Source organism: Arvicanthis niloticus, chromosome 2 (genome assembly GCF_011762505.2).
Source record: "Arvicanthis niloticus isolate mArvNil1 chromosome 2, mArvNil1.pat.X, whole genome shotgun sequence".
NCBI lineage: Eukaryota > Metazoa > Chordata > Mammalia > Rodentia > Muridae > Arvicanthis > Arvicanthis niloticus.
Window position 1 is genome coordinate 46,841,204 of NC_047659.1, and position 12,390 is coordinate 46,853,593.

At 42.0% G+C, this 12,390-nt stretch overlaps 1 protein-coding gene across 3 annotated transcripts in view; it reads right to left on the reverse strand.

The window, feature by feature from the left end:
* Window positions 1-12,390, reverse strand: part of Slc25a12 (solute carrier family 25 member 12) — a 91,830-nt gene that overhangs the window by 39,162 nt on the left and 40,278 nt on the right. For 2 of the 3 annotated variants that reach the window (XM_034495102.1, XM_076928895.1), the window contains exon 5: window positions 7,853-7,992. In XM_034495102.1, coding sequence (XP_034350993.1) covers window positions 7,853-7,992 — 140 coding nt within the window. Of the gene's footprint in view, window positions 1-7,852; window positions 7,993-12,099; window positions 12,204-12,390 lie in introns of all 3 variants that reach the window. The other variant, XM_076928896.1, reaches the window with a different exon arrangement.

Here is a 12,390-nt window from a genome sequence, read left to right on the forward strand (position 1 = left end):
GGATCTCTGAGTTCGAGGCCAGCCTGGTCTACAGAGTGAGTTCCAGGACAGCCAGGGCTATACAGAGAAACCCTGTCTAGAAAAACCAAAAAAAAAAAAAAAAAGTAAAATGTACCCAGGAGTATGAGACCAAAGTCTAAACCAGAACATTTCTGTCTTAGGCACTCATGATGTAATCCAAATGGATGAGCTGGCACAACATGTGATGTGTATTCACATGCTCATGTTCCATGCAGCTGCAAATTACAGTCACATTTAAAGCTTGTCCAAAGGTAAGATGGAATATTGTCATTGCATCCATTCACCAAAGTACTGGCTTTCCTTTTCCTGACATTTAAAGTACTTTAGGGGGCTGGGGGCTGGGTATATGGATGAATGGGCATATAGATAAATAAAATAATTTTTATTTTTTATGTATGTATGCATATCTTTAAAAAAACAACATAACAAAAACCAGGGTCTCGTTTATGTAGTCCAGGTTGGCTTTGAACTCTGTGTAGCCAAAGCTAGCCTTGAATTCCTGATTCTTCTGCCTTCAGCTCCCAAGTACCAGAACTATATGCATGCAACCACCACATCTGGTTTTAATTATATTTCCCGTGGACTTTTGATATCTCAATAGTAATTCAAGTCATTAAAATTAACTTAGCAAATATTTGTTTTATAATTCATTATGCTATCCACTTGTTTTATGTGGTTTTCTATATGTGTGTGAGATTTCATAATAGATGTTCAAATAATTCTCAGCAGGATAAGAACTAAAGACAAGTCTATCAAACCTTCTAAATCTTTCAGTGGGTCAAGAACTCTAGATGGCTCTACAGAGGCGGCATGAGCCCTCCAGGCATGGTTGGCATGAGGATCAAATAAAGGCTGGGATCCCATTGGAAATGCAAAATATGTAAGCACACACATTTAGTTCCAGAGGTGGGGTTTGAAGGATGAGAAGTTCAAAGCCAGCCTTGACTAAGACTTTGAATAAGAGACTTGGATTTTTTGTAGTCTGGTTGTTGGGTAGAGACTAGAGCTGGAGGCTATGGACAGTTGCTACCGACATGGATTTAAGTTTATTTCCCTCTTTCAGGGTTGTTTTCTACACCAACTTCCATCAGCCTTGGTTCTTCTGGCAACCTTTTAAGTTTTCTGCCAGCGTTAGTAGAAGGCAGAGAGAGGCTAGGCTAATGGCTGATGGGTAGACAGGTAACTGCTCTGTGTGTGTGTGTGTGCGTGTGTGTGTGTTGTGTGTGGTGTGTTATGGTGTGTGTGTGTGGTATGTGTGGTGTGTGTGTAATATGTGTAGTGTGTAGTATTGTGTGTTATATGTGGTATTGTGTGTGTGGTATGTGTAATGTGTGTGTATGTGTGTAGTGTTGTATTGTGGTATATATGAAGTGTGTGTGTGTATGTATGTGTGGTATTGTGTGTGTGTGTGTCTGTGTGTGGTGTGTGTGTGGTGTGTTATGGTGTATGTGTGATATGTGTGGTGTGTAGTGTTGTGTGTATATGTGTTATGCATGGTATTGTGTGTGTGTGGTATGTGTAGTGTGTGTGTGTGTGTGATATGTGTAGTATGTGTGGTATGTGTATATGTGTGTGTATATGTGTGGTGTTGTGTGTGTGGTATGTGTGGTGTGTGTGTGTAGTATGTGTGGTGTGTAGTTTTGTGTGTATATGTGTTATGTGTGGTATTGTGTGTGTGGTATGTGTAGTATGTGTGTGGTATGTGTAGTCTGTATGTGTATGTGTGTGGTGTGTGTGTGGTATGGGTGATGTGTGTGTAGTGTGTGTGGTGTGTAGTGTTATGTGTATATGTGTTATGTGTGGTATTGTGTGTGTGGTATATGTAGTGTGGGGGGTATGAGTAGTGTGTATGTGTATATGTGTGTGGTATTGTGTGTGTGGTATGTGTGGTGTGTGTGGTATTGTGTGTGTGGTGTGTGTGGTGTGTGTGTGAGGTGTTGTGTGTGTCTGTGTGTGAGCATGTGTGTGGTGTGTAAGAGTATGCATGCATGGAAAGTAGAAGCCACAGAAGGACACCGGCCGTCCTGCGCTATGCTCTCACCTTACAATCCCCTTACTCCCCTCAGACAGACTCTTTCACCGAACCCGGAGCCAGGACAGCAGCTATCAAGTCCAGTGGTCCTCCTGCTTCTGCCTCACACAGCCCTGGGATTACAGGTATCCCATCATGTAAACATGCCCACCCACCTTCTCTGGTGTGAGTATTAGGGGTTGAACTGATTCTCATCCTTGTGAAGCAAGCACTATACATGCTGAGTCATCTCCTCAGCCCAGGTAACCATTTCTTAAATAGAGCAGATGAACTCATTCACTAATCCAAAGGCCTTAACACAGGGGAGTCCCAGGATTCCAACAAATGGCCTCACCACAGCATTTTACAGCCAGGTCTAAAGTTAATAAATCCTCTGCTGGCTGTGTAAAAGAGAATGGCCCCCACAGGCTCGCGCTTACTTGGACTCCAGCAGTTGGTAGCTATTTGGGGAGGCTTTGGGGGTGTGGCCCTGATGGAGAAAGTATGCCACCAGGGGAGGGCTTTGAGGTTTCAAAAATGCCATATTGAGTTATCTCTGCTTCCTGCTTATGAATCAAGATGTGAGCTCTCAACCATTCCTGCTCCCACGCCTTTGTTCTTCCATCGTGGGCTCTAACCCCCAAATCCACAAGCCCAATTAAATGCTGTCTTCTACATGTTCCATGGCTTGGTCACCGTATTTTGTCACAGCAATAGAAAGGTAACTAAACTGACTACCATAAACCCATAGTTATCAGTAAGTCCTACTCTTAAATATGAACAAAGGACCATCAGACCCAACAAATGCCTCTACTATGAAAAAACAGAGACCCAGACAAGAAGAGAACGTAGAAGCTGGGTGTCTGAGCACTCAAGGGGCTAAGGCAGGAAACACAAACAGAAGGAGGCTGGAGAGCCAACTCCTGGGTTCATAGTGCTCACTGTTCTAGCTGGGGACCCAGGCTCAGTTCCCAGCACCCACCCTGAGTGGCTTACACCACTTGTAACTCCAGTTCTGGGAGGGGAATCAATGTCCTCTTCTGGCCCTCCAAGGACATCTAGAGACACATGGTACACATGAGCATACACAGGCACATATATGTAAGAAATAAACCTTTTTAAGAAGCAAACAGAAAGAGGAAACAGAAGGAGAAAAATGAAATTTGTAACAAATATACTCTGAAGGAAATGAAACTGAAAGCCTCATCTTTAATATCAGTGAAGAGGTGGAGGAGAACAGTATAACACTCTAAGGACGGGATGCTATTTTTCTGGGGGGTTTTGCTATTTATTTATTTAAGACAAAGTCTTAAAGTGTATCCCAAGCTAAACTCCAATTTGGAATTTTCTCCCTTTCTCAACCCACAGACTATATTACCACACCCAGCAATGCCATTAAAACAAACAAACAAACAGATAAAAATTTCAGAAGGAATATTCAGAAAACCAAGAGAACTCTTAAAATTTTCAAAATATAACAAATATTCATTTAAAAACTTTAAAGAGCCAGAAGAAAAACAGACTGAAAATTAAAAGAAAAATGCAAAGAGGAAAATAATTTCAAGAACTGAAATTTCCTCATGAATGCCCAGTAACACATGATATCATAGCATGCATGTGGATGCCAAAGGGCAATTTATGGTAGTCGGTTCTCTCTTTCTATCATATGGGTCCTAAGGATTGAACTCAGTTCATCAGATCTGGTGGCAAGTGCCTTTACCCACGGAGCCATCCTGCTGGTTCTGCTATTGACCATCTTACCCCTATGTATACTGGGGTATGCTTATAATTAAAATCAGGTGCATTATGGGAAAGAGTATGGGCAGTAAAGGTTAACTCAAATTTGTCAACTGAAGTAGAGAACTACCCATGTTATGCTCTTTAGTAACAAGTCTCTCCTTCCTCCTTCCCTTCCTCCCTCCCTCCCTTTCCTCCATAAAAGAAGCCCTAGGCAACACCCTCGAGCTCATGACCCCTCTGTGGTCATGCAACTGCTGCTTGCTTCTGTGTGTTTCCATGTGTTTTGATGTGTGCTCTCTGTACTATCACTTTGCTCCTGAGCAAAGCTTCTTTGAGACTGCATCTGTGGATGCCCTTATTTCAATTTATTGATCAAGACCTGAAAACAACCAGTCAAGAAACCAATCATTGGTAATGAGAGAAAGGTGTGGCAGTGGCAGCGGTTGGGTGGAGAATCCTAAAAACCCCCAGGATGCAAGAGAAATCTGCAATGAGAATGGCACTGGGTTTCTTAATGTCAACACCACAAAGCAGAAAGCATACAAGAAACACCTTAAAAACCAACACCCAATCAAACCATTTACGTCTAATGATGGAAGCTTTTCACACATGAGAAAAGTCTCAAAATTATTTTAATTTTTTTGGAGGGCCAATACGGGAAACATTCCTTCACAAAGAAGAAAACCACTATTAAGAAATGATGAAATCCAGGGAACAGGAGATGTGCAATTTACCAAAAGGGCAAAAGGGCTCTTCAGGCTGAAGGTGACAGCAACCAGAGAGTAGCAAGCTCAGCTTCACCTTCAGACCATAATAGCACCATTTCCTGGTGCTGCTGCTCTAGAAAACAGTCCAGTGTTTCCTCAGAATGTCAGACAAAGGGACCAGGACACAGCTCAATGAGAGTATTGTCTAGCATGTACGAGGTCCTGGGTGCTATGACCATCACCACAAAAGGGAAAGACCGAATAGAGGGATACAAAGGGAGTTAATAGAGGACTTTAAGACTGCAATTCTGTCTCTACGTATATACACAAGAGAATTGAAAATGGGTCATCTAATGAATATTTGCATGTGAATATTTGTAGGAGCTCCGGTGCACAAGAACCAGAAGGTCAGATGAGTGGACAAAAATATAGTCATACAATGAATATTAGGTCGAAAAAGAGAAATAAAGGGAGTATCATCACCACATGATGTGGGTAGTTTTTTTGTCGTTCTGTTTGCTTGTTACTTGAGACAATGTCTTCTCATACAGCCCAGGTTTGAACTCCTATTTCCCTGCCTCAGCCTCCTAAATGCAAAAACTACAAGTGTGAACAATTATACCCAGCTAAAGGCCTAGTGGTTGTTCTGTATGGATTGAATCTAGGGCTTCACCTACACTAGGCAAGTGCTCTTTCATTGAGCTATAACTCCATTCACAATATTGCTAATTCTTTTTTGAAATAGGGTCTTATTATGTATCCCTGGCTGAGGTTGAACTCTCTGTGTAGACCAGGTTGGCCTCAAACTCGAGAAGTCTGCTTGTCTCTGCCTCCTGAGTGCTGGGATTTGATAGTTATCTTAAATATTATGTTAAGTGGAGGAAAAAGACACACCAAATATTTTGTCATACAATCTCATTCATATGTCTACACTAGGTACATCCATAAAAACAAAAGGCAGATTCATAGTCCCCAGAAGCTGGAGAAGTGTTGATGGGAGGACTCCTAAAACAGACCAGGCTGTTCTTTATGAAAACGTCTGATAGAGGTTGCAAATGCCATTACTGTACTGAAAACCAGCAAACAGCCTACTTCTAAAGGATTAGCGTCATACTTTATATGGAAATTTACCCCCCCTCTCCCCTATTTTTTTATCCTCTGCTACACTAGGATAGCATGCATGCCAGGCACAGAGCCATACGCCTGACCCTCAATTTTTGCTCACATGGGAGACTCCTGGAGAGTGTCACTGATAGGAAATTGATAAGATTTAACTGGGCTGGGCTTTAACTGCACTGAGGAGACTTTAATAACAACAGCAACGACTGAATGAGTTAACATTACTGTGGGGCGGTGGGCTGTGAGAAGCAGCTGGGTGCTTGGTCAAGCATGAGCTTGGAACCCCGGAACCTTATTGGACAGCAGAAGTTCAGCTCTGCTCCCGGGCCCTGGTTCTTTTCATTTAGCTTCAGCCCTCCAACAACTCCTCCCACAGAGAGGTCTATAACCATCAGTCACAAGGAACAGTGTCTCAGGCCCTCCCACATGCAGATGAGGTATCTCCAAGCTCTCAGACCAAGCCAATAGGCATTATCAGCTGCCAGACCCTAACCCACCCTGAAACTGTATATAAGGGCTCTATTTAGGGGAAGTAAAGTGCTCAAGAATCATCCTGGTGTCCGAGAGTTTCTGTCACAAGAGCTGTAACACTTGGGGAGAGATCTGCTTTCCCAGAACTTGCCTGAGACACCAAGCTATCTCCTTGCCAGCGCGGAGAGACAGGTGCAACACTTGGGAGAGACCAGTCAGTGACAGTGGCAGCGAGCAAGTGAGCGGAGGCAACAGCGGGGGCAGGCAATCTCCCCTCCTGCTCGTGCTCTGTGTTCTTTGGCCCCGACCTCTCCCGCATCAGGCCAGGCCGGAGACCTACAGACAGTGCAGATGCCGGAGGCAGCACGAAGACAGTAGCGAACCCTCTCTGCTCTTACCCTGTCCCCAGCTGGGAGATCATCGTGGGATACCCTCCAGAACAAGGGACCTACACATTACTTTTTTTTTTTTTTTCCCGAGACAGGGTTTCTCTGTGTAGTCCTGGCTATCCTGGAACTCACTCTATAGACCAGGCTGGCCTCGAATTCAGAAATCCACCTGCCTCTGCCTCCCAAGTGCTGGGATTAAAGGCATGTGCCACCACCACCCGGCTGACCTACACATTACTAAGTAGAAAAGTAAACAAACCCTAAACAAATTTATAATTGTAGTCATGAATTAGAGGTTTACCTCGGGTCACTATTTGCAGAGAGCCTACTCATGTTCCCCCACATGCTTTAAATCATTTCTTCTACACAGCCTGTGTACATCCGATGTTTTTGCATTTATTATTTAGTGTATTTCCCTCACCTCTGTATGTATTTGTGTGTGTGCATGTGTGTGTGCATTTGTGTGTATGCATGTGCGTGTGTGCATGTGTGTGTGTGTGCATGTGCACACACATGCATGCACCATGGTATACATGGGTGGTCAGAAGACAGCTTGCAAGATTCAGTTCTCACTTTCCACTATATGACTTTAATATATCAAGCTCAGGTTACCAAGCTTGGTGGCATCTGCCTTAACTCTCTGATCCAGCTCACAAGCCCTTCTTATGTACTTGAAATAATCTCTACACTGCTTCTAAAACTCAATGCTGCTGAGAGGTAGTGGCACACACCTTTAATCACAGCCACTTGAGAAGCAGAGGCAGGTGGATCTCTGAGTTTGAGGCCCCTCTGGTCTATAGAGTGAGTTCCAGGACTGCCAGGGCTACACAGAGAAACTTTGTCTCAGAAAAAGGAAAAGAAAAACAAAACAAAAAATCCCACTAATGCAGCGTGGATACTATGTAAATGTAATTACACTTTATTGTTCAAGGAATAATGACAAGAAAAAAAAGTTTGTGCATGTTCAATATAGATGCAACTTTTTTCCAGATTATTTTCAATAATTTTCTTGGCTCTACAGATACAAAGTTCACAGGCATGGAGGGCTATATTAATGAAATTATACTCACTTCTATGACTATTGTGTTAAACAAGCTTGTGACATAATTATAGAAAGGTTGAAGGTGGTAAACATCTGAGCCTGTGCTTGGCAGTGAGAGGCAAAGGAACTCTGAACCTCACATAGTAGAATTCAACGAAACATTTTTCTAAAAGCAGAAAAATTAAGAAGGGATAATATAAGTTGACTACTTAAATAAATGCAAGTGCAGGCTGAAAGAAAATGGCTGCAGGAGTTTAAAGAGCTTGCTTCCATGAGAGGAAAATGAGGAATGGAGGTGAGACGGGGACATCCTCAATCTCTGTGCTAGACAATACGAGTGTAAGGCACCTACCTGGAGGAACTGAGTGAATTCCACATAGTTCAGGTGCTTCTTGCGGTTGTGCCCAAAGTGCAGCCGGATGAACTCGCAGTCCCAGTTAAAAGGGATATGATGATGGATAATAGTCTGTCCGAAAATCTCCTTGACATTTTCTTAAAAGGGAAAAGAAAAACGAATCAGTCCCGCTGATCAACGACTCACCCAATCCACTGCAATGCTCCTACAGAGAAGAATTAAGAAACGTTTAAAAAGTCAAGACGGGCTGCTTTTACCAAGAGGAACTGCAAATCTCTTTGTGCCCAGAAACCCATGCAGGAGCACAACTGATACAAAGTATAATTTTTCACTTAAGATTGTATACCGCTACATAGAAGGCCGTGAGATTCTTAATTTCTCTTGATTTAATTTTAATTAGGAAGCGATTTCTATCTTGCAATATAAATAGCTGCTACTTTACATTCCAGCATAAAATCAATAGTGTTTCCCTGGTTCCTCAAGGAGTCGAATTAAGCCTTTTATCAGAAGCGTGAATACCTAAATTACAGTATAATGCAATATTTGTCATACTAAGTATGGTTTGATTGAGGCATGATTATTACATTCACACTAGCCTGAATATGACTATTGAAGATAGCTATAAGAAATACTACCAACAGCGTATCATTAGCTCAGCAGTAAAGCACCTTATTAAAAGCTGATAGTGTCAAAAATAGGGTCTTGCCACAAAGCCTTGAAATCCCCCTAAAATCCATGATTATTAGTCTGAACTATTAAAATATTTTAAGATAAGTGAAATTAGTGATCCGCTTGTCAATGAAGAACCATCCACGGCATGCTAACTTCTCCTTAGGTACCAGTCACGCTGTAAGACACAACCAGAACTCCATTGCTTGTCTTCATGCAGCAGCGAGATCATTCACTTTCTTACAGTTTTACATTTATTATGAAAATTGGTTCACAAATGACTGGTACTTTAACAAGCATAGACTGGGTAGACTAATTTAGAAGCTCATGCCAAAAAAATAAAAAATAAATCACTAGCAAAGTTAAGAAAGCAGCAAGCCTTTTTAGTAATGTCTTAACTAAATTATTTTCCAATTTAAGCCAATTTTATTAGTGAAAGAGTTTTTACCATCAATAGCTATCAATTATCTTAGAGAATTAGTAAACACAGGTTTGATGTTTTACAATTGCCACTAACTATGTTGTTTTCTCCGATTTTGACAGTCTTTGAATACAACGCCAGTCTTATAACTGGCAGTGGAGTGATGGATTCCTTTGTTTTATGGACCCTTTTTCTTAATGAAAACATTGCATTTGGGCGGAACTCTCCTAGCAATCTGGACTCAGGGTAACAGCTCTGGTTCACAGGATGCAGCAAAGTCAGAAGGAGGCATTGGATGTCACTGGGGAGACAGGATTCTCATCTTCTCTCTCAATGGATTCAGATTTCTTAGCTAAGTAGCAACAAGACCTCAGAGTTGTCAACTCACGTCAATAAGCTTAAGTAAACATAGCTAAACACTGTGTGGGATTTTTATTCTAAAAAGACGTCAATATCAATTAATTAGGTTCTTGTTCAAAGCAAGACAAAAGATCACCCTTAAAGCTAGGGTCTGGGGTGTAGCTTGTGTAGAATGCTTGCCTATCATGAATGAGACCATGGATCCAATCCCCAGTATCCTCTACTCAAGAGGGATGAAGGGGGGATATAAATAAAATTTCAGGTTGTAAATATACTAAAGCTTATAAATTAATTAAAACAGTGAGTATTGTAAAATGTTTAAAATATGGAATGCTAATATAAATATTTTTAGGACCCATCTAATATAATTAAATCACTCTGTTCTCAAAATAACCTAGCTTTACTTATTTTAGAAGTCAAACCAGCCAGATGTGGTAATGCTGGCCTTTAATCCCAGTATTTGGGTGACAGAGGCAGGAGGATCTCTGTGAACTGGCAGTCAGTCGGTTTTACATTAGAAGTGCCAAGCTAGCCAGAGCTACAAAGTGAGACCATTTCTCAAAAACAAAACAAAACAAATCTAACAAAAAGGTACTTAAGTTAAAAGATTAAAAAGTGCAATGGAATGCAGGATAAGAATAAACCATTGCATATATGAAGTTATACTAAGATGGCTTGAAGAAAAGAAGTTATTTCATAGTAACTTCTAGCTTGAAAGGTGTAACTCAGAACATTCAATTATTTAATATAAAATGTACATACTGCTGCATGGCAGGTCTGATTCTACTTAGCTTGATGCTCTAAAACAAAGGGAAAGGAAAGCTATCTGCATAACTTTATGTAACTGCAGATAAAACCAGATTCCTTGTATATGGTTTGAAAATATCAGAATCTTAAATGCAAAACAGCCTCAAAGTCAAAGACTCAGAAGCCTTCAAACAAACAAACAAAATTTAATGGTTTTAATTTTTTTTCCAAAATCACCAAAAGGATATTTACTAACTAAATTGTCTTTCTTTATTAATTAATTATTAGTTAATTTATTGGGTATTGAACCCAGGACCTTGAGCATGCTGGGTAAGCTTCCTCCTCCTAATCTGTAGCACCTCCCCCACACCCCCAGCCCCCAATTTTTTTTTTTTTTTGAGACAGGACCTGGTTCCCTAGGCTGGGCCTGAACTTACTCTGAAGCCCAAGAGGGCTTTGAATTTACAATCCTCCCATCTCAGCCGCCAAGTAGCTGGGATTACAGGCTGACACTATCGGGCCTGGCATAATTGTGTTTGGCTTGGTTTTGTTATCTGAAATAGGGCCTCATACTGTCACCTAGTATGGCCTTAAACTCTTGGCAATCCTCCTGCTTCAGCCTTTTGAAGGCTGAGATTACAGGCATGAGCTACCATACAAGGCTCACAAACTAAACTTATAAAAACATATTTGAAAACAATCTTTATAGTTAAAACTCCCGTTAAAGTGGGCTAACAATCAACCCCATGCCCAGCCAGTGCTAAGCAAGCACTCCACCACAGAGCTGAACCCCAGCCCTGTAATGAAAACTTAAATGGGAAGCTCTTTCTCACTAACCTCCTAGCAGACTCTGAGAACTTAGAGCTGTTAGAGCAATTAAGATAGTGATCTAAATTAGCCATAGGAGGCTCTCAAACACAGAAATGGCATTTTCCACTTCTCCCCAAATGGTCCCCTGACAGCTCTGTGTGTGGTTTCATGGTGACATCATTCCCAGTATATTAACGATTCCATGATACCTTCAGTCCTTTTTTGTCACTCCCCAGGCTCAACTATAATGACTAGGGCTACTAAGACTGTGAGCCTCTCCCGGCACCTCTTGAGATGTCATGTCCAATCTGTCCCTGTTCTATCACCGTTGCCTGAAGTTGGCTCAGGAATGTCACAGAGATGATTTAGTGAACTACTGGATACTTAATTTATAGTTGCTACTGTCCTTTCACTGGGATGTGTTTATAAAACAAAACCATGTAGAAGCCCTAGATCTAAGGAGCGGATACCTGCACGAGGCAATAGCTCCATCAGCTGCTGCACTTATCTTCCTGGGTCACCAGGTCTTGCATGACCTGAGAGGGGAGAGCACCACGAACCCTGAGTGTACCTGATCCATCTCTCTGCGTAACAAGTTTCCCACCCAAAGAGAATCCCATCTTCCAGTGGCAAACAAGGACTTTAGCTCTAAATAGCACTCTTTGTGAGCACTATTTCCACGGCCACGGTTCTGGGCTGGCATGACTATCACATCTTGGCAGCAAGATCATGATCCAGGAGGCTATACTAGGTTGGCGCTGCTGAGAGAAACAGGAAGTCCATTCATGTTTCTGACAGAGAAAACAATAGACCACTTTTTCACTTCCTGCAGAGAACATGGGCTTAGGAAAAAGGCGCTTTATAATTCCTTTAAAAAGAGGGAATTGGGGCCAGATGACAAAAGTAGCTTGTCATTATGTTCTCTTTGCTCAAAGGGAGAGGAGCATGTGATTTGTCTGGAGAGCAGGTAAAGGTGAGAATGTGAGAATGTAAAATTGTCCCCCCCAAAAAACAGTATATTAGTCAGTTTAGCTGTATCAGTCACTTATGAAGACTGGACTAGGTGAAATACACACTGAAGCATACATATTATGTAAATATATATGTCTTAACAGAGGTTTCCGTTTCCCCGGCAACCCACACTGTGTCTCCCCATCTCATCCCCCCTCATCCCTCCCCTGATTCTTATGGATGCTTCCTGCAGGGTCTTCAGCACCTTTCTGCAGTACAAAATTACCTCTGACCGGGGCTGGCACTCTTCTCCAAGACTGCCACCATGCCTGCTCCATGAATGAGCCTGGAAGGAGCTGCTGTACCAACGCTGTGGCCAGAGAACTCCTCCTGTAGGTATACAAGCCATCAGCCCCGTGACACAGCCCGCCTACCATCAGCCCAGCTTGACATCTGATTTCAAGGTTTCCAGCAGGAGCCGCTGCTTCCAACTTAAAGGCTTGAGACCGAACATTCTTTATTGCCAAGGGAATTTTTTTTTTCCTCAAAGAGCTGGGTTTCACCTGCACAGTTCTTA